Here is a 22,676-nt window from a genome sequence, read left to right on the forward strand (position 1 = left end):
TATTTAGATTTTGAAGTCACTGCACTAGAGCTGAAATAATGTTGCAGTGCAAGTTGTGCTAACAGCACAGCCTCCTGTTTGAAGCCATATTCACAAATGTTGTCAGCACATTTATACTTTGCCATACATGCAAAGGAAATTACGAGCAACAGCAAAGTGCCTAGATTGACACGGAACCTTATTTGAATTGTTACGAAGATTGGCACCGGACCTACCTTACAGAATGTAAGCGTGTCAAAACAGTGTGCCACTTTACGACACCAATGTGAAATATGTGCAATAAATTTCCCTTGCATGTCATGACTCACTGACTTTGCACATGCTTGCGTACACTTACACGTCATTTGCAACGAAGTGCGCAGATACGTGGCCAATCTTTTTTCTTTCCGTGTCAAAACTTGCCCAAAGACGTGACCACTGGGACTCTACTATGGGACTCTGTCCAAGAATGCTCTGTGGTTCCGTGTAAATTTGCGTGCTTAGTCGGCTGCGCAGCGCCACGACCGCCTTGCCATGCTCAGCGCTATGTAGTGCTAAGGTTGACATTTGCGTGTGCTTTTTTGTTTGGTGTTACAGCATACGTTTGTTTTACTGGTTGCAGATAAATAATTAATTGCAAGGGGCACATAAATGAACAGCACAGCTAGAGGTACGAATGGTATGAGCACTGTTGTTGTGCTCCCTTAACGAATCCAGGATATCCACGCCTTGTCGAGGTATGTTCACTGTGCTGAAGTACAATCAAAAGTCATACTTCACATGCTAATGCCAAGGTAATTTGTGGTGACTGAAATAAAAACACTCCGTCACATCAGCAGAGCCATGTATTGGTCATTGCTGCATTGCAGCAGTGGTTTCTCACACGTCTGAGTTTTTTTTTTCTCTCCCCGATTTGAAACATTTTTTTTTTCATTAAAGGAGACATAAAATACGCAGATCCAGGGAAAACTTCGTAGGGTTGGCAGCATTGAGCATGCATGATAAATGCAGTGAAACCTCTTTAATTTGCCCTTCGTTGATTCCGAAAATGGGATAATTCAGACTTGTCCTCTGGTCGTGGCAGGCATATCCATTATTTCATGGCAAGAAACTCGTTAATTCGAGCTTATGGGGCCGCACACCAGTTAAATTGGACAACCCTCGTAGTGCGCCAAGTCCAGAGTGTCACAAATGAGCGATGCAATAAAGTAAGAAGCGCTGCTAGCATACAGCTGCAATGAAGCAGTGGAGTCCGCAAGGCAGGGGGATCAGCGGGAACCATATGCCAGGAATGCCAGAGCACTTCTAGCCTATTTGTGCCCTTATGGCCTTTATTCTTGCTTTTACTGCCACGCATAAAACTGCATTGGCCGCATGCCTTCAGAACTGTGTAGTGCCAAGCCGTGATTGCGTTCAGTAGCGATCATGGTTTTTATCTGCAACGATTGTGCGAAACAGTAGGTTTGTTTTGACTCGGTGCATGCGTTGGCCACTTGCTTTCAAAAATGTTTAGACGCCATCCATGATCGTGTTTATGACGACTGTGATTTAATTCGCAGTGGTTGTGACAAACAGTAATTTCATTTTGTCTCGATGGATGTTGGCCATATGCCCCTAGCCTGGCTGTCATCCGTTATCATGTCATTAGCAAACACGGTTTCGTCTGTAGCGATTGCAGCGAGCAGTAGCTTCGTTTTGACTCAGTGCAATGCATGCACAATAAACATGGTGGAAGCTGTCAAGGATGAAGAGCAATTCTACCGTGGCTCGCACACTGGCATGAAGCTTGCTAGCGACATCGCAGGACGGACGACCTGTTTGCCGACCAGCTTACTACTGAAAAAATGTCATATTTACTTGAAGATAGGTCGAACATGAATATTGGTAGACCCCTTGATATTAAACTCGCCGAGAAATACAAAAGTTAATATTCGTATGTAGGTCGACCCATATCTTTTTAGAAAAACGAAAAACTTTCAACATGGTACGCCTTTATTTATCATAAGCGCAGCCATACTAAATCTCGCTAGTCGATGTCACCAGCTGCATCCAGATCACAACATACCAGAGAAGTCATCCTCATCGGATGCTTCGCAGGCGTCCTTGGCATCCCAAATGTTGTTGTCCTCAGTGCGATTGAGTCCGTTGGATATACTGCATTTCTTAAAGCCAGTCTGGATAATCTCCTGACTGACTTTATTGACACGTATACATGTTTATCTTTCACCGGTGGCCGCTTTCCACCGGCTAACAAATGTTAAACGTTATCGCTCGGCGCAGGACGTTTCTAGAACGTTATCGATGCTTCTTTCCGTTGCCTGTTTTCACTGACGCTTAAGTTATCTGATTGTATGACCGATGCGAATTGTCTAGAACTTTCTGGAAGACACGCGGGCATCAGGGATTAATCTGGAACCTTCGATGACTCAGGTATAAAAGCCGACGCGTTTCGCCGCTGATCAGATTTCGACGACCGCTGACTGTGTGCGCTGCTTTCGTTGTGCTCCGAGTGTAGCTTGCTTTTGTGGGCACAGGTTCGCCAAATAAAGAATTAGTTTTGTCATACACAGTTTTAAGACAACTACGTGACATTACTATGTACTACGTGACACTACTACGTACTTAAAGCCAGTCTGGATAATCTCCTGACTGACTTTATGATGGGTGCTGTGGGGGTCTCACATATGCTCTTGGGACAAAGGAACGACAACACAGTAGTGAAAACAATCAAAAGGGCATTTATTTCACCTTTCATACACTAATACACACTAGCCAAATTACTACCAATAGAACATTCACATGGGTGCGCCACAAATCAAGGAAGTCCGACTCCCGCGACCCGATAGCGAGCGAATATGTTTGCTCCATGCTGTGACACCATCGCCTAGTCGTTCACGTGTACGGTCATGCGAACGATGCCGTGTTCGAACGATCTGTGTTCGTCCATACCGGTGTCCTGCTCTTAGCCTCGCGAGACAGTCCCACGAAGCGGGCCGGCGCACGCACGAAGCGTTCGTGCGTGTTGGTCGCCGATCCCAAGCCAAAGAGGAAGCGCCTTCGACCTTTTTCTCCCAAGTCACCCCGCCGTTCGATGGCGTTAGCATCGCGACACTCGCGCCATCTCTCGCAATGCGCCGCAACCACTACGACCACCGCCGGTGCTTAGCCACGCGGAGAAGCCGTATTGCAGGAGATGCGAGCTATGCAGGGAAAACAACATCAGTGGACGCGTGAGAGTCGCGCATCCCCCCAACCTTAAATCACTACACATACTCTGGCGAAACATGTCACATGGTCTATCAACGCGCGTCGAGAACAAAAATGAGTACATGCGACAGTGGCCGCGCCGAGGAAATGTCCACATGTTATCCACAACATGCGTGCCGACATTGTCTCTGGTGTTCACCGCTGGCGTCCGTTGGCCACAGCACCAGCTCTGCAGATTCATCGGCACGACTCCAGCCCAGGAAACGGCGACGCAGAAGTCAGCACGAGCAAGCGTCGCTCGCACCGACCCGCCCTGCTGGCGGGAGCTGCAGTAGCCATTGGTGACTGCGGGCTCTTTTCCCAGTTGCCGAGGGTTGCGAGCCGGACACAGCACAGGCGGCCGCCGAAATCACTGTGCCGAATAGGCCACAGGCTTCTGCATCGCCTCGGGTAGCTCGATTGTAGTCTGGGGCAGCAACGCTGACGATGTGCAGGTGACAGCAAACCAGGGGTGGCTCCGCTCACGCTGTGTACATTCAACGCACTTGGCAAACACTGAAGTAGTGCAAGGGAGAGGAATTCTGCATACGCATCGCCCACGTGGTATGATGTTCAATTCGGGCAGCATTTCAGATGCTAAGTTCATGTGAACAAAGCTTACTTTCTTGAGTCGAACGAGTAATTTCAATTCGTGCGAGGCGAACTAATGAGGGAAGCCATGTGCGACACCTCAACACCACGGTCCACCAGGTTGTGTCCCTCAATGTGCGACAGGCGGCTTTGTAAAGTCTTAAGCCTAATGCGTCGCTACGGTGACAACCGGCATCCAAAAAACAAAAAAGAACATCACTCAAAATGGGCACAACAGGCAGCCGCGAAGAGACGTCAGCTCTGTGAGGTGGTCCTACCCCGCTCGGTGCACACAGCATCCGAGTTGATGGCGCCCACCGTCCTAACGGTGTCGGAGCGCCGGTGCCACACCGCAATACCAGTAAGCCCATAGCGGTACCTGTGGCCCGCGGCCACCCAGGCTCCCTGAGCTGCAACTTCCGAAGTCAAAGAGATAGAAGAAGCTATTTACATAAGAAATTCGGACCACCCACGAGGCTTCCGTACTCGCTCGCTTCAGGCTTGCCAATGCTCCGCGGGCGCTAGGCCTCGCTCTCCCAGGATGCAGACCACGTGGCTCTCGTACCGACGAGTGTACTTCAACAAAACACTCGCGAAAAGGCTTAGCATGTTGAAAAGTTCATACACGCTACAGCAACCGCCGCCTCGCTCAAAGCACGCCGCCAACGCCAGCGCTCAAAATCCACTCTAGGACTACGCTTTGGTTGAAACAAAGGTTGTCTCGAACCGAGCAAAACTGCTAAAATTATTGTCTGATGCCCCAAGAGGTCCACGTTGGGCAGCCAGGTGTGGGGTCTCACACATACTCTTGGGACAATGGAATGACAACACAGTAGTGCAAACAATCAAAAGGGCATTTATTGCACCTTTCATACACTAATACACACTAGCCGAATTACTACCAATGGAACATTCACATGGGCGCGCCACAAATCAAGGAAGTCCGACTCGCTGCGATCCGATAGCGAGCGAATATGTTCGCCCCATGCTGTGACACCATCGCCTAGTTGTTCACGTGTACGGTCATGCGAATGGTGGCGCGTTCGAACGATCCGTGTTCGTCCATACCGGTGTCCGGCTCTTAGCCTCGTGAGATGGTCCCGCGAAGCGTTCGTGTGTGTTGGTCGCCGATCCTAAGCCAAAGAGGAAGCGCCTTCGATCTTTTTCTCCCAAGTCACCCCGCCATTCGATGGCGTTAGCATCGCGAGACTCGCGCCATCTCTTGCAATGCGCCGCAACCACTGCGACCACCGCCGGCGCTTAGCCACACAGAGAAGCTGGATTACGGGAGACGCGAGCTATGCGGGGAAAACAACATCAGGGGACGCGTGAGAGTTGCACATCTCCACAGTGCGAGGAAGAAACTTCGTTACGTTGGTACTTTTGCTAGCTTTGTTCACGAATATAGGCCGATAGCTCATTTTCGGTAACATTTTCAAAAAAAAAAAAAAGGTCGACCTGTATTCTTGGAATAAATACAGTAATCAGGATGTGCGTGCAGTAGTGAAAAGCATGTTTCAAATGAATACGCGGGTCTTTTGCCGCAGCTGCACTGTAAAGAAAGTCAAGAGGCGCTCACAGCTGAGAGCCCTAATCAGTCACGAGAAGATGAGAATTGGACCTTCCATATTGCTTTTGTTCAAAATAGAAACAGGATTTGGGGACGAGTTGATGCAGCATTCATTTGTTTACTGTTGTCTTGATACCCTCAATAATATGACATTCAGTTAATTGAGAAATTTTCTTCTCCTCCCGGGAAATCCGAAATACAGTTGAACATCGCAAAGAAAATTTGCGGGTATGCAAAAAGGTTGCTTTCACGAGAATTTCGTTGTGAAATGAGACAGCATGAACGCGTCGCAGAATGAAGCTTTACTGTGAAAATTCTGAACTACATTGCCGACAGCACAAAGTGCGCCCCATGCATCGATTAGTAGTGGCGGCACTGCCGTTAAGCAGTATTCTTGGTTGATCGCTTTCGGACATACAATCACTTTTGCGACATTTTGCGTAACTCGGCACTGAACGTGGTGCAACAGCACTCCACGGACGCAGCAGTGTTTCTCCAGCTTTCCATGCATGTGTTGAGGAGTGCATGAAATGGAGCATAAAACCAAAACTGGAGTAGTGACAAGCTGCCATTGTAATGGTTTTTAAAAATTGCTTTAATGTAATCCCATCGATACATGGCGTACCAGGTCACGGTAGTTGTGGCATTTTTTGTGCCCAACTTTTAGTTTGTTAGGCAGCCATGGTCTACGAGGTGTTTAATTAAGAAATGGAGTAACTCAACTACCACGGGCAGTGCTACTGACAGGATGCTGCTGATTGTGATATAGTGACGACGGCAGCAGTGGGTGATGCCCTGTCCGCATTTTCTATAACGCAATAAATTTCAAGTGAGAAGAATATGCCATTACTTTTTCCCTTACTATGAAAATTTGGTCAATGGGATTGCGTTTTTCACGTATCAAAATCGAGGTGTGTGTATGTATGTTACAATTAATGACATTCATTTTTCATTTCTGACCATAAATATCAAGGGCATGTTTTCATTGAGCCTATACATGATAGCAGTGCACGAAATTAGTCGCCCTAGATTTGTGTTTCTGGCTGGTAGAGTTGTCCTTGCTTCTCTGCTGAAAGACGAAACAGTTCCATATACAAGATTCTTCAACACGACAACTATGCAGGCAGTAGCAGTGAGTGAGGTTCTGACTTGCACATCTGGCAAGTATCACTGTTGGGTGTTTCATTTCATGCTGATGCTGAGTGTATGTAGTAGATGGAATGCATGGCAGGTTGGTCTGGCTGGCAACACTGTGCCTCTTTCCTGCAGTAGTTGAGTGCACATTTGTGAATGGTGCCTGTGCCCCCGTGGGTTGCAGAGTGCGGACGTGGAAGTGCACTTCACCGTGGGTGAGTCCCTGTGCTGTGCTCTGCTGGGCATGACATCACCACTCTGCCGGGACCCATGGACCACCGAAGAGACAGAATACCAGGTTGGCACTGCATGTTTCACTCCGCCTTGCTCATTTCCTTGTGCACTGTAGAATGGGCAAAGCGTGTACCATAGCCTCAAAGTGGCGATGCACCTTAACTGCCTCAAATTATGTGCTGGTAGCAGTTGAAATGTACTGAAGAACTGTAGCAAATCTTTAACTGGGTTTAACTACAGCACTTCTGTAGAGGCTCCTGGGAGATTATTCCTGGGAACAGGAGTAATCTCCTGATTATTCCTGTTCCCCGTGACTACAGTAAAACCTCAATTATTCTACCTATGTTAATTTTGAAAATCAGATAATTCGGACTCGTCCTCTGGCCTCGGCAGGCATATGCATTATTTATTGCAATCGATTAATTCAGGCATATTTCGCCTCACAATGATTATTTCGGACAACTCTCTGAACTCGGCGAGCGCAGAGTGCCACAAATGTGTGACATAAATGAGCAAGAATGGCGCAAGCATTCAACCAAAACGAAGCAGTGGAGCCTGCATCGCCAGTCATCAGTGCAAATCGTACATGAATGACAGCAACGCTGGAATGCCTATTCATGATCGCATCGATAGCAACCATGGTTTCGTCCACAGTGGTTGTGGCAAACAGTATACAGGGATGTGCAAACTTTGCTAAAAGTGTTCGAAAAAAGCGTTTGCTCTTACCGCTGAACTGTACTTGCTCAGATTTTGCAGGAATATCGCATTTTGGAGTCGTCGTCATTCAGTGTAACAGTTTGCACAGTTAATATACCTTGTTTTTATTTAAAAAGTGAAAATTTTTTGTTTATGGAAATGCAAGCTGCTGCCACGACGGCGCAAGCATAAATTTGTTTTTATCACTGCCGGCAGCTGCAGAAAGCAGCCTGTTAAGGGGGGTTACTGCATGTTGCCCGCTCCTCTGGAACACACGGCAGCCCTCCACGAAATGCTCGACCCACAGTTTCGTCATGTCCTGCTCTGGTCACTCCCGAGATCTTCCGCTTGCTTGAACCACAACCGCCTTAGCACATATTGCTATGGAACAGTTATTTCAGTGACCAAGAGCAAGCCTGTCATGGTTGAAAGGACGAAGAGGCCAATGTTTTAACCTGGCGCAGGCTGTTCGTTCTGGGCAGAGCTACATGCGCTTGTAAATATACCTGTATATAGTCATTCCCGTGCATCTTTATATGTAACATATTTGGTGGAGGGTTGCAGTCCCTGTCCTCGCCACGGAGCTCCGCAGCGGATGCTCACTCTAGGTTTTCACCATGGCCTCTGGTCAGTCGACCTCGACGACAACGGTCGACCTACCTACCACAAAGACTTCCGTGATGCTTTCCGCCCCCAAAGATCCTGGCCTGTTCTCAGGCCTGGACGGTACCGACATCGATGACTGGTCGAACTTCTACGAATGCATCAGCACTAACAATAGGTGAGACCCTACTGTCGTGCCCACGAACGTTATCTTTTACCTCGGCAGAACAGCTCGAGTATGGTTTCAAACCCATGAACACGCCCTCACGAGCTGGGAAAGCTTCAAGCAGAAGATTTGCGACTTATTTGGGAACCCCTTATGTCAGCAGCTCACTGCCAAGAAGGAATTATCTACTTGCGCACAGACGTCAACAGAGCCATATGTAACCTACATACAAGATGGCCGCGGCAGACATAGTTGCGCACGCCCTTGAAGGTATCGCCAACGATACCTTCAACTTGCTTGTCTTTATGCCGACGCATCACATATCAGTTCCAGTGCCTGTCGAATACCGCAGCAACATCATCGTGTAATGATCTGTTTCGACAAGCCAGCATCTGCGATAATGTTACCCTTATCGTTCCGCATCAACTCGAGGCGGCTGCTCCAAGACCCTGGAACCTCAGTCCTTCGGCCCGCCTTTGCTTCTTATACCGCTTATCCAAGCCGTCGTCTGACTGGAGATCGCCAATATGGGTATACACTCTGTTTCCTCGGCTCCTCGCTCTGATGTCCAGCCACATTTTGCAACTCCGCCTCGACCCACATCAGAATTTCCTTCACAGTTCCGGAATCCGTCCGCATGGCAAACTCCTGACGACAAGCCTATTTGCTTCCATTTTTGTCACCGCGTCAGCCACATCTCCCGCCACTGCCAAAGTCGCTGGAGTTCTACAGCACAGATAAGTTTTCCCGGTTACTTTAATGCACCTGGCCGCTATGGCTCGTGTACACCCAGCTCTGACCAAGTTGCCCCTCAAGAACATGTGACTGAGCCCCGCTACTCCCACTTGCCTTCAACCCAATGCCGCCAGTCTCGCTCCCCCCAGCCCTGCCGAACATCTTTCCCGACCTTTCTACGACGCTCCCAGATGGAAAACTAAGTAATGCAGCTCCTAGAGGTGGCGCTGCATTGCTTCAACCGATCAAACATCCTCTTGACAAGCCCCACCAAACAGAACCTCCTGGATGTACAGATCGACGGTGTGCAAGGCACTGCACTCATTGACACTTGGACACACCTCTCTATTATGAGTGCTCATTTTCGCCGAAAGCTGGAGAGAATTCTCAAGTTGTCTACTCAAGTTGTCCGTGTCGCCGATGGTGGAACAGCTGCCATTCTTGGAGTTTGCACCGCTCGTGTTTGCGTCGCTGATTGCCAGACAGTTGTTATATTCACAGTCCGGCCAAACGTTTTTCGTCGGGCCGGACTACGGCTGAACTCGTCCAAATGTCACTTTGGCCATCGCCAAACCACAGTGCTTGGCTATCTCGTAGGCATTAGTTGTGTAGAACCAGACCCCGGAAAAATCTGCGCAGGAAAGAACTTCCCTGTTCCTTGATCTGCAAAGGATGTCCGCAGCTTTGTAGGGCTATGTTGATACTTCCGCCTCTTCGTGAATAATTTTGTGGACATAGCAAGGCCACTTAGTGAGCTTTTGAGGCAAGACGTGCCTTTTTTATGGGGCCCTGAAGAGGCTTCTGCGTTCTTGCACCTCATCAACCTGCTCACTACTCTTCCTATACTTGCCCACTTGACTCGGCTGTGCCTACCAAGGTCCATACCGATGCAAGCAGCCATGAAATCTGTGCAGTACTAGCCCAATGCCAACGTTAGCCGCCTCCTATCAGCTGCTGAGTGCAATATTGTATCATTGAGTGCGAATATTTGGCCCTTGTTTGGGCAGTTGGGAAATTCAGACCCTACTTATGCGGACGGCCCTTCTCTGTAGTTACCGACCACCACGCATTGTGCTGGCTGTCCTCTCTCAAAGATCCTTCCGGACGGTTTGGTCGCTGGGCCCTGCGCCTACAAGAATTTTCATATTCGTTTGTCTACAAATCCGGTCGTCTGCACCTGGATGCAGATTGCTTGTCCAGGTATCCGGTCAACAACCCTGAAAACGCTGATGAGGACACCGACAACTCTGTTTTTTCCACGTCGGACCTGATTCACATCAGTGAAAAACAAGACCATGACCCTTCATTGCGAGAAGTCATCAATTGCCTAGAATCATCGCCTCATGACGCATCCTTCTGGAAATTTGTGATTCAGGAAGGTGGGTGTTATACCGTCGCAATTTCCATCCTGATGGACCTGACCTCATTATTGTCGTGCTAGACACTTACAACAGAGTGTCCTCACAGAACTTCATGATGCGCCCACTGCCAGGAACATTGGCATATCTCACACCTACGAGCGTGTCCAGCGCCATTTCTATTGGCCAGGCCTTGCACATTCCATCCGCTGTTACGTGGCCACTTGTGAATAGTGCCGACATCGCAAAACACCCCCGCTGCTACCTGCTGGTCACCTTCAGCCAATCGACATACCCACGGAACTATTCTTTTGCGTTGGACTTGATCTTCTTGGCCCTTTTCCTACATCCTCCTTGGGAAGCAAATGGATAGCAGTGGCTAGTGATTATACTACATAAGTCGCACCGTTCTATAAGACGCACCAACGAAACATTAGAAAAAAAAAACGCGACATATACACCGAAAAATACGGTAATCGCATTCTGGGGGGTAAGGCATTCGCTCACATGCCTTACAGAAAGTAGAACACTATTCATGTCACACATACAGCCTACACAAGGTCCGGCAAGAACATAGAGATCAGATAGATTCAACCATAACATTCGAGTAAGTTGCAAATCATGGAGGGGGCCCACCTCTTGCGCTAAGCGATTTAGCAGGTGAAATGCGGTCCCTGGAATAAGAATAAACATGTACATGTGTCTCTATGATTTCACAGTGACGTGAAAATGCATTCGGAACAGCCAATGTTTTGAGCATTGTATGCAATATGTTTTGGCCAGGGAACGTTACGAATTAATATCACACCAAAATTTGTAACAGCCATAATTTCATTATTACTCTATATCCCTCTTACTTTTCATTTTCTAAGTTACCATAAATCAATATGGTTCGTTTACACATTGTGTAATGCTGTATTGATGCACTGTACATTTATTCTTTTTGTATCTTCTTTTTCTTAATCATTGTTGTTTTTTATTCAGTTTGTGGGGGGTGTAGTATCTCACAGGAGTACCGACCACCGCGGGTAGGAGCTTAGCTAGCCAAAGGGCCGTGTCAGTCGTCGCCTGCTTCTGCTGCATCTCTCGAGATAACCAATGGCCCTGCCGCCGAGAGCTTGGGCAATCTCCATCGCTTGGGCCTCTGATAAGTGCAGCTCGAAGTAGTAGGACCATGCGCGAGCGCTAGGCACTGCTCTTCAGCTTAGCGTTCAGAAAAAGATCAACACAAGGTACGAGCTCGTCGTAGGTGCAAAGGCACTCTAGACACGCTCAAGTCCGAGACCCTAACAAAGGGAAGGCAGATGTGTACCCAGTGCTGTCCCGGAGAGATCTCCCTCATGCTTGCTCTGCCAACGAGCCCGCCGCACCGCCGTAGTGCCTCGGCCACTACAGTCAGCCGTGCGAAGCGCCACCGCTGTAAACCGGTTCAATCAACACAAGGTACAAGCTCGTCGTAAATGCAAAGGCACTGTAGACACGCTCAAGTCCAAGACCCTAACAAAGGGAAGGCGGATGCGTACCCAGTGCTGTTCTGGAGAGATCTCCCTCATGCTTGGTCTGCCCATCGAGCCCGCCGTAGTGCCTCGGCCACTACAGTCAGCCGTGCGAAGCGCCACCGCTGTAAACCGGTTCAATCAACACAAGGTACGAGCTCGTCGTAAATGCAAAGGCACTGTAGACACGCTCAAGTCCGAGACCCTAACAAAGGGAAGGTGGATGCGTACCCAGTGCTGTTCCGGAGAGATCTCCCTCATGCTTGGTCTGCCCATCGAGCCCGCCGCACCGCCGTAGTGCCTTGGCCACCACAGTCGGCCGTGCGAAGCGCCACCGCTGTAAACCGGTTCAATCAACACAAGGTATGAGCTCGTCGTAAATGCAAAGGCACTGTAGACACGCTCAAGTCCGAGACCCTAACAAAGGGAAGGCGGATGCGTACTCAGTGCTGTTCCGGAGAGATCTCCCTCATGCTTGGTCTGCCCATCGATCCCGCCGCACCGCCGTAGTGCCTTGGCCACCACAGTCGGCCGTGCGAAGCGCCACCGCTGTAAATCGGTTCAATCAACACAAGGTACGAGCTCATCGTAAATGCAAAGGCACTGTAGACACGCTCAAGTCCGAGACCCTAACAAAGGGAAGGCGGATTCGTACCCAGTGCTGTTCCGGAGAGATCTCCCTCATGCTTGCTCTGCCCATCGAGCACGCTGCACCGCCTCGGCCACTACAGTCAGCCGTGCGAAGCGCCACCGCTGTAAACCGGTTCGTGGCAAAGGCCACTACCGAAAGCCATTGCAAGTGGAAAGGGAGAGGTGTAGGGACGCATATATTGCTTCCTGCGGATGATTGCACACGCGAGAGAGAAAAAAGGAGGGCGAGGAGAATGGCGCGACCTTTTTTTCGACGACGACGCTCGACCGCAATGATATGGTTTGTATGAATGCACGATTTGTAAGCGTGGCTGTATGGCCTAGTTGTTCCGACATGTGCTTCGGGATCTGGGGTACGTGGGTTCGAATCCCGCCTGTGATTTTTTTTCTTGGTGTCACCATTTTTTCTTTTTTTCCTCTCTGTTTGGTGGCACCATCGGTTGTGCCCCGGTGCCGCGGTGGAAGGCGCGGTGGAAGCCGTGGCGCCGGGCGCCGACGCGAAGCGGTGGTGGTTGGGGTGTTGCTACGCTGCGCTCCGCAACACCCCAAATAAACAAATACTGCTCCAGTCAGGTAGACTGCTCCCTCCCTGATAGTGAGATTATATTTGGATCGTCAAAACAGTGATGCGTTTATTTAGGAATACCATCGATCCCTTAACAGCAGCCACAGTTGTGCCTAGTCGCCACTAGCCCAGCGTGTTCTGCATTCCAACGCCGCCGCCGGCGTTCCAACGGAAGCGTTCCGCCGGTGCATTCCTTCTCGCCCTCCTTTTTTTCTCTCTCGCATGTGCAATCATCCGCGGAAAGCAAAATACGCTGTAGGGACGACAGAACAGGTGAATGCCCGCACAAAGGTGCCGGGGCGCACCTCAATCCCCACAAGTTCTATTGTTCTTTCAACTATGTATTCTTTTTTAATTATTGCTACTGTATTTGTGTACACACCCCCCTTTATGTAATGCCTATGGGCAGTTAAGGTAGTAATAAATGAAACGAAGATTAACCCCCTATTCAGAAATGTATCTTAACTTGAAGTCCATTCTTGACTTGATATAAAGGATGCCTATCGGGAACATGCCGAAGGAAATGCAATGAGCATCCTGGGCACCTTCACGCTAGGCATTTAGATCAAGTCAAGCATGGTTTCAAGACGCATTACTGAATACGGGGTTAACTCCAAGCCAAGAGGAGCAATGTGCAGCTTTTCGCATGGATGAATTGTCAATGTTCTGCCAGTCATGAGGGTAGGTGCTGTCACTGAGGTTGCGATTGCAGTGTTGTGGTTCGTTCTGTGCAGCCACCTGAGGGAGCAACGGCTAACCTGTCTGAGATGGAGTGGCTAGTGTCTCAGCTGCTGGACACGTACCTGTGCCACGCACGACCAGGTGCACGCCAGGTGAGGGGCTTGGCTTTAGAACTGCTTTCTTCAGGCACTGGGGATTACTACAGCGGTGTTTGATGCAAAAACAGAACAGGGACAAGAGAAATGAGTGACTGTGTTCATCTATCGTATATACTCGCGAAATGAACGAACTTTTTTTCCCCAAAATCCAAAGCTAAGTTGGGGGGTGCGTTTAATATGCGGGGTAAATTTTATGGGAAGTTAAACAGCAAAAATTGCAAAGTAATGCAGTAGTGATTTGAAAAATGCATTAGATAACTTATCTTTACAGTAAAATTGCACGCATAGTATTTGCAAACTGTAACAGTGTTGTTATTGCACTTCACTCCGCATCAGAACCACCAGACCCGTCGTCCTGGTCGCTGGCCGCTTCATCCACATCGTGGATCCACAACAGCTCGTCCTCGCAGCTGCTTCCGGCCGTCTGCCCTTATCGCAAACATCACATTGAAGCGCTGCTTTTTGGCACCTGTCGTTTTGACGACCACGCTGCGTGCGTCTTTTTCCACGACCGTGCTGCTGATCGGCACGTCAAAGTTTATCGGTGTCTGATCAGCATTTACGTTTTGTAAGCAGGTAAACTCTCTGTCCCGCAGCAGGCCGTATAACTCGACTTCGGGCCCATCGCACACAGCAAAAACAAAGACGGGCACAAAAGCGAGCAACAAACACGCGAATTCGACATTATGCGCGACTAGGCTGACTATGCCGACCAAGTGCTGGCCGCCCCTTCTTCACTTAGACTCTCCCGCGTGCCGCGCCCCCGTGCCTGGCTACGCATTGCGTGCGCTCTCTGCTTTCTCGTCAGAGTTAAGTCCGTATACTGTGTGAAGTAACTGTTGCAGAGAGCCAGTTACATTTTTTTTCTCTCTAGAGTCTGCGAGGTGCCTTTGTGCCGGTACTAGTAGCAAGGTTGGGGTGAGAACAGGCAGAGCGTTATCACAGTCAATCTTTCCGTCAGGCCCCAAGTTACTGTGATAACACGCTGCCTGTTCTTACCATATGCTTGCCGCCAGTGTTTTCTCGTCATGGCTTTGCCATCAGCTTCTCAGTCATCAAACCCACCGCCCCTGCCGGTGTGCCGCCACGGCATGTTTGCCGCTAGCGTGGATGCGTAGCATGCAGAAGTTAGCTACAGAATCTTGTTTACGTGATCTTGGCATTTCTCACGTGGGATTAAGTGCGCTTTCTTTGAACACATTTGAGGATGTAAAGGATTCTAGTCTCTCTAGAAAACTATGGCATGGCTGCTCGATCGTGGGACTGCACAGTAGCAAAGTTTGGGCTGCGTTCACTACGCGATGGAAAAAAAAAAAATCTGCTTTCTCGCGACCAGTCTTGGGGTGCATTTATTACGCGAGTAAATATGGTAATTGTTCACTCATCCATGTTCTTTGCTCGCGCTAAATACACAGGTGGGATTCATATGAATCAGCCCAGTCATGCTTGTAGTCAAGGAACTTGCTTTGAGAGAACGTAAGACCGCCCACACCCTTATTCACAAGCACAGCTCACCTTAACTCTCTTCCTCAGCCACACTGGGGTGATTGCAGTGCTTTATTTTGAAGGATGTTAGCACTATGCTTAAGCAATACTCTCTGTGCTTTATTAACACTCACTTGTAGGGGTGTATGAATGCCGAATACAGTGTAGACCGCTTATAACGTAAGTCGCCGGAGTCGCGAATATCCGCACTATAAGCGGTGCCGCACTATAACCAAAGCAGCAATTTTCAAGGCCCGCACATATGCAAAACATGTGCACCGAGCTGCCACGCGTATGCGACAGTCGAGGAATACAGCTAGAACGTTTGCATTCAATTTACAGTCGAATCTCGTTAATTCGAACCAAATCACGCGGCGGCGCCTCCGACCGGCATTGCTCCAGCACCGCCATAGGGTAGAAGCTTAGGAGACACCCCTCAATGTCGCGCGCGAACAAAACAAAAAAAAAAAAAAGAAAGAAAAAAAATGCGTCGGAAATTTCACACTCTCTCAAATGTCAAGGTCGCCGATTCTGCGTTGGCCCGGAACATGCGTGTACGTGGCGACGTCTCGGCCACGCTACCGTAGCCACATGTATAAAATGGCAGTGAACCCTTCTTTCTCCTTTATGCTTCCTCTACTTTCTAGTCACGTGTTGACCTTGCACGCTGCGGCTACGGCGCAGAGCGAAGCAGCGGCGCTGTCCCAGGCCGGCCAACGAAACTGCCCACGCCGGCAAACGCCCGCTTCCCGATAACGGCAGGAAACAAAACTTTGGGGAGCTGGCGCCAGGCTGGCTGGAGCAGCAGCGGGCGCGCACGGTGACAGTCGAAAGTGAGGGAGCTACTAGGGAGGGCGAGGGAAGCCACCGAACTGGCGAAGTTGCCGAGGCGAAATCCGCTTCCCTGCCGCCCTCCTCCTTCACATTCCACGGTCTCCGCGTGCGCCGTTCGCCGTGCCCTGCCGGCGCCGCCCGCTCCCTGAAGTTTCGTTTACTGCCGTTATCGGGAAGCGAGCGTTGGCCGGCGTTGGCAGTTTCGTGGCCCTCACTCGCTATCGCGCCGTGATATTTCACAACTCGCACTCAAGATTCTGGTTTCAGCCTCACTGGCTGTTCGTTAGCACCATGACCTTCTCCTCCATTTTGTCTCTCTTTCTTCCTCGAGCACTCCTTGGGGCGCCGGTGTGAGTGGAGCGTTCGCCGTCTCCGTTGACTTCCGTACTCCCAGGCAGCCGCACTGTAACCGGTATTTCGTTTCCCGCAACTGCACTATAAGTGATGCTTTTATACATGGAGTGCTATGGGAGAATTAACGGGAGTCCGAAAAAACCGCACTATATCCGGTCCTGCACTATAAGCGGTTGCGTTATAAGTGGTCTATACTGTATTAGATTTTGAAACGAATATCGAATTGAACCAAGGAAGAAAAAAAACTAATATCAAATCGTGTATCGACTATCAGAAAATTTTTCGCAAAATTTAATGCTTACAAATTTTGGGAAGAAAATAGAGTTATGCACATGCTCAGGAGTCTCCTAGTATTCCATAACAAGAATGTTGTATGCTATCAATAACTTGGGTACATAGAAATCAAGATATACAGTATGGTTTACTCTTGTTAAAGGGAACACGAAATTAATATGCCAGAACTGATTACAGCTCAGTTTTAGTATATGAAGGTCTGGGAAATATTTTTTTGTTATTAATAGGATTTCTGTTGAATAGAATCAAGTGCTTTCTTTTTCCTGTTAACTTAATGAATTAGTGACGTTCTGTTGTACTGAATACCACTGAGGTTCTCAGTTCAATAGTGGACCCGTGTATTGCGGCAATCTTTTATTTGTTGCATAGAAAGTTTTGCTTTCCTGGTTATCTCCAAAATGCAGAAGAGCTATCCTAGCATTATGGCACGTGGGTTATCGTAAGGCCAATCTGCGCGACGGACAGAAGTACCGTGCATCACGCCACTCAATCACTTCTCCGCACATATCTGGCGCCGACGGTAAAGAGCAGGCGCTGTCCACATGTCAGGTTCAGCGTGATTTGCCACCTGTCAAATAATCTAAAATGTGGAGGGTCACGGCAAGTTTCGACACTTGCTACTGTGGGGATGCGCGACTCTCACGCGTCCCCTGATGTTTTCCCCGCATAGCTCGCATCTTCTGTAATCCGGCTTCTCCACGTGGCTAAGCGCCGGCGGCGGTCGTAGTGGTTGCGGTGCATTGCGAGAGATGACGCAAGTGTCGCGATGCTAACGCTACCGAACGGCGGGGTGACTTGGGAGCAAAAGGTGAAGGCGCTTCCTCTTGGGGTTGGGATCGGTGAAGGATGCGGACCTCCCGCGCGTGCACCGATCCACGCTTCGCGAGACGTGGCTAGGAGCAGGGCACTGGTATGGACGAACACGGATCGTTCCAATGCGCCACCGTTCGCGTGACCGTACACGTGAGCGACTAGGCGATGGTGTCATAGCATGGGGCGAACATATTCGCTCGCTATCCGGTCGCAGTGAGTCGGACTTCCTTGATTTGTCGCGCGCCCATGTGAATGTTCTATGGGTAGTAATTTGGCTAGTGTGCATTAGTGTATGAAAGGTGCAATAAATGCGGTTTTGATTGTTCGCACTACTGTGTAGTCGTTCCTTTGTCCCAGGAGCATGTGTGAGACCCCACACTACTCTCCCTCTTCTTCCTCCTCGTTCATCCGCCGTCTTGCTTTTGTTTGGAAGGAGGTTTGTCAGATTTCCGAGTTTAGCACATTCCAATGATCAAATCTGCGTCGGTTCAGCACTAAACCGTAACTTTAATTAGCTGCCAACACCTGATGAAGCAGCATGGATTAGGCCTAATGGCCGATGCAGTGTGACGATGACTAAATTTGCTGCTGGCGGATGGGGTAACAAGCTGCAAACCTTTGCGAAATGCTTGCTGCTAATGTGTGTTCATAGGGGTGGCTCATCAGTGATGGGTCTCGAGATACTGGTGCACGTTAGATCGACGGCTTTCGAAGTGGTGTGAAGTTTGTCGGCCCGCTATCTAACACAATCTGTGTGCTTATTGGCAGGCTGATTGGCCCGATCTTCGCACATGCTTTCACACTTTATGAAATATGTGCTGCTTTTGTTGACTTTCCTTCTGTCTACATCACGTCATTTCGATCAGTCCTGTCGACCTGGATGAACCTTGTACTGACAGAGGCGGCCCCAACCGACGCGGTGTTGTTCTGGGAATTGTTGCGTTCGGGCGCTGTGTGTGTGATCCTGGCATCAGTCCGGTATTGGGAGCGCTCGGAGTGACTAAGACCGCTACTGGGTCAGCCGGGACGGCTTCTCTGCGAAGTGCTCGGTGCTTCTGTTGTGCTGAAAACGAAGTGAAATGCTTGCTTGGGCACCTCTGAGCACGAGGGGTTCCACGGCACGCGCAACACGTGGCACTTAGCAGGTCTCTGAACCAAATACAGTGAAACCCCGATTATACGACGTTCTCGGGACCGCGGAAAAGCGTCGTAAAATGCGGGCGTCGTAAAATCCGAACACAGAAATTTATGCGTACAAAAAACACTGTTTAGCACGACGTAATAGCGAGAAACTTCTGTGCAAACTACCACACACTTAAAAAAATCCGTGAGCTTCTTTTGCACTTTCTTGGAGCCCAACCGCAAAAGCTTCCCCTCAAGTTTGGCAACGTCCGAAAGAACGTCCTCCGTGGCTTCGCGTGTACAAACGTAGCTCCTTATGCCATCTATGTGCCGTAGCATATCGGCAAATGACGTAGGGACGGCAACATCTGCGGCGTCGGCAGCGGCGGCGTCGTCTGATGTCGCAGTGTCGGCATCGGGCAATGCCTCCGCGATTGCATCGTCCAGCGACAGTTCGCTGCAGACGGCAACGTCGTCGTCGGCCTCCACGAACTCGGCGAAGGTTGTAGATGGGTGCAGGCGCTCGAAGTCGTCGTCGTCGACGGTGCTTGCATTCTCCTCCATCAAGGATGTTCGCAAACGGCTGCTCGCAAAGAAAGAAACGCTTCCCCGGCGGCGTCTACTGCGCGACGAGAGCGGGAGAGAGAGTTCGGAAAGGGTACAGCGAATGGGGGAATACCACAATTGCGCCAACCTTTCCCTTTCCCTCAAGAACCACTTATCATCATCATCAACTTCGCCACTCCACCGACTCTACGGCCGCTAGGAGGGCGAGGGGAAAAACGAACGGCAGCGGAAAGCCGGAATGAACCGGTTTTCTGGGCGCTCGGCTTGCGATGGGGTGCCCTCCGCGATTGCGTGCCCTCCTGAAAGAGCCGTCGCGACGAAAGACGCCTGCATCATTTCCCTCTTGTTCGCCGTTCGGTCCCCCCCCCCCCGTTCCGCGTGGATCGTCGTGTAACGCGGGTTCGGTGTAAAATCGCGTCGGATAATTGAGGTTTTTAATGCATTGCGTCTATGGGGTTTTCACCGGGACAGGACTAATCCGTCGTAAAATGCGGGTCGTCGTAACACCGGGGGACGTAAAACCGGGGTTCCACTGTATATTGAATATTTGAAAAATCGAATAGTAGATATCCCATTCGTAAATCAAGTTGTTTGAACGATCAGTATTCAATTCAATTTGATTTGGTGATACCATATAGACTCGTGTAAGGGATACACGCACAGTACAACCGCACAGTACACAGTACAACTGCACAGTACGCAGTTGATTTCAGAGTAAAGTACAACGCCGCCCGCTATTCCTCCCCCCTCACTCCCTCGCCATTGGAATGGAAGGCGCGCTTCCTCCCTGCTTTTTTTTTTTTTGCACGCGCGAGATTTAGATGTGGTCGTCGGCTCCCCTTGCATGCTTTCACTCGCACACACAGCATACGGCGCACGGTGACGGCGTTATCGCACTTGGACTTTATACAGAACATCTATGAGCCAAAACCAATTTTAGGGTCATGACGCGTCATAGACAGCATCTTTAGATAGCAAATATGCATCTCAAGGGCCATACTTTTGCTCGCGGAAACTGAAGATACGTCATAGTTGTCGCCTCAGCACTTTGGGCGGCCAATGCCATTGTCAAGGCACCAAGCCAAGCGACATGACAAATCAAAATGGCCGCTCTGGCCGGCGCGGGGTGGCAGTTCGCAATGTATGATGCGGGAACGGTCCCACAGTTGCGACGCAACAGCGGGGTTACCAATGCATTGGGTTCTATGGGAGCTTTGCTGGGACCGGCCAAAAACGATGTAACAGCCGGGAAAACGCACCACCCGGGAACGTAACATCTACTGTATTTATTTGAATAATGAATGCATGTTTATTGTAATTTTCAAAAAAAATTTATGCAAAGGTGCATTCATGATGTGGGGTAACATTTTTTTACGTGCTCACTACTGAGCCAACACAGATGGAAGTTACAGAAGTTGGTTGAGTCTTATTTCCGCACCTTGAAAACACTCGGGTTGGAATGTATGTGCACGAGGAATCTGCACTTCCAGCAACCTATTTGGCCTCTGCAACTTCAGTAGCATTGTCCCATAACAGGTGTTGCTTAGTAGCATCAAGCGTGTTTGAGATGCCAATTCTCTTGAAGCTTTTATTGATGGTATGATCAGAAATAATCCTCCACACGTCTAGAATCTATGCACACAACAGTTCTACCTGCGGCTTCCTTCATTCTGACGTCAGAGGGTGATTGCCCTCGGCCGCATGAAGTGCGTCGTCCAGCCACTAATCACCCTAAAGTTTGTATATAGGATGCCCTGCTCCCTTGCTATTTGGGAAGCCTCATTCTGTGTCGTGTGAATTGATACGGCGCATTGTGTCTTGATGGTAGCCTTCAGCTTTTCGTACTGCACTGTCCAATAGTGGATGCATACTTAGATGCTGGAATCCTTTCCCAATGTCTGGTTGCTAATCTCCAAAGCATACTCAACGGCTATGAGCTTGAAGTCGGTGGTGTAGCTTGCGTACCACCCTCTTGCGACACATGCCAACACTCCAGGCACGTGTGAACATAACCAGTGGCCTGATCGAACTGAACAGTTATATGTGAGGGAGTAGCATCTTTCTGCAAATGGTGCTAAGTAGTGCTGGGGAACATCTGGCATTCGCAGTGGGCAATCATCATCATCCATCAAAATAAAGACCAGGCCACCCCTCACGGTGCCGAGTTGCAGGTGTGATCATTATGTTGGAGAAAAGGCTTCAATCTTTAGTGGCTAATTTTGTCCAAGTGCACAATCAATTCCTTGATTGGCCAATCAGCTCATGCATCGCTTACTTTTCTGTGTCCATGCCTTTTGAACTGCGTTGATATACCGCTTGTGTTGTTGTTTCCCAAATGCTGTGTCACGCCAACTGTGCAATAGACACTGTGACGTGTGCAGGCGGCATGTGTGTGGACCCTGAGCCTGCTGAAGCGCTGCAGCCAGCAGGGTCCGGTGCTGTCACAGCTGCAGCGCATGCAGGCAGCCTTGCTCAATCTGTTGGCTGACCGCAGTGGTGAGTAGTGTGGGATACCTCCTGCGTGACTCGTCATGGATACATGCAGTTCAACGTGTTCTACAGCCTTCACTGTAAAGTAAAGCATACATTAGAGGGCCTTGAGGGGTTTGAACAAGCGCACTGAAGAGGGACTGGAGGGGTTGAATTACTTACAATAAAGAGGTCCTTGAGTGGTTCAAGTGAGTACAAGGAAGGGGCCTTGAGTGACACAAATGAATACACGGAAGAGGGCCTTGTGTGGTTCAATTGAGTGCACTGAAGAGGGACTCAGGTTGTTTAATTAATTACTATAAAAAGCCCCTTGAGTGGTTCCGGTGAGTACACTGAGGTGGGCCTTGAGTTAGTGAATTTGAGGAAGAGGGCTTTGAGTTGGTAATTACAGTGAACATGGCTTTGAACTGTTCAAATGAGTTCAGTAAAAAGGGACTCAAGTGGTTCACATGAATACAATTAAGAGGGTCTTGGGGGTACAAATTAGTATACTGAAGAAACCTTTGAATGCTTCAAATGACTACAGTGAAGAGAGCCTTGAGTACACCAAAGAGGCCCTTGAGTGATTGAAGTGACTACAGTCGTGAAAGACATCAGGGGTTAAAAATGAATATAATGAAGAGGGCGTTTAATGGTTCAAATTAGTACAACAAAAAGGTTCTTTAATGGTTCAAAAGAGCACACTGAAAACAGCCTCGAGTAGTCAGATAAGTAGAGTGACAAAATCTAGCCAAATCCAATATACTATTCTTCATTTGAAAATCTATTTCCACTTGTTCTATAGGTTGTATGAGAGTATCACTGTTATCAAGTGGCTGTTTTACACAGCACACACCTTCAGTGTCCAAAATTTC

The 22,676-nt window shown here is 49.2% G+C and overlaps 1 protein-coding gene and 1 long non-coding RNA gene across 3 annotated transcripts in view; one reads left to right on the plus strand and one right to left on the minus strand.

Annotated features, from left to right (window-relative positions):
- LOC119441336 (proteasome adapter and scaffold protein ECM29-like) overlaps positions 1 to 22,676 on the plus strand; it is a 345,050-nt gene that overhangs the window by 154,318 nt on the left and 168,056 nt on the right. For both annotated transcript variants that reach the window (XM_037705954.2, XM_049661154.1), the window contains exons 20-22: positions 6,705 to 6,818; positions 13,759 to 13,857; positions 21,714 to 21,828. In XM_037705954.2, coding sequence (XP_037561882.1) covers positions 6,705 to 6,818; positions 13,759 to 13,857; positions 21,714 to 21,828 — 328 coding nt within the window. The remainder of the gene's footprint in view (positions 1 to 6,704; positions 6,819 to 13,758; positions 13,858 to 21,713; positions 21,829 to 22,676) is intronic.
- Positions 1 to 22,676, minus strand: part of LOC125942915 (uncharacterized) — a 176,086-nt gene that overhangs the window by 127,063 nt on the left and 26,347 nt on the right. Inside the window, exon 2 of the long non-coding RNA XR_007465415.1 lies at positions 4,234 to 4,405. This is a non-coding gene — a long non-coding RNA (uncharacterized LOC125942915). The remainder of the gene's footprint in view (positions 1 to 4,233; positions 4,406 to 22,676) is intronic.

This window comes from Dermacentor silvarum, chromosome 2, assembly GCF_013339745.2.
Source record: "Dermacentor silvarum isolate Dsil-2018 chromosome 2, BIME_Dsil_1.4, whole genome shotgun sequence".
Taxonomy (NCBI): Eukaryota; Metazoa; Arthropoda; class Arachnida; order Ixodida; family Ixodidae; genus Dermacentor; species Dermacentor silvarum.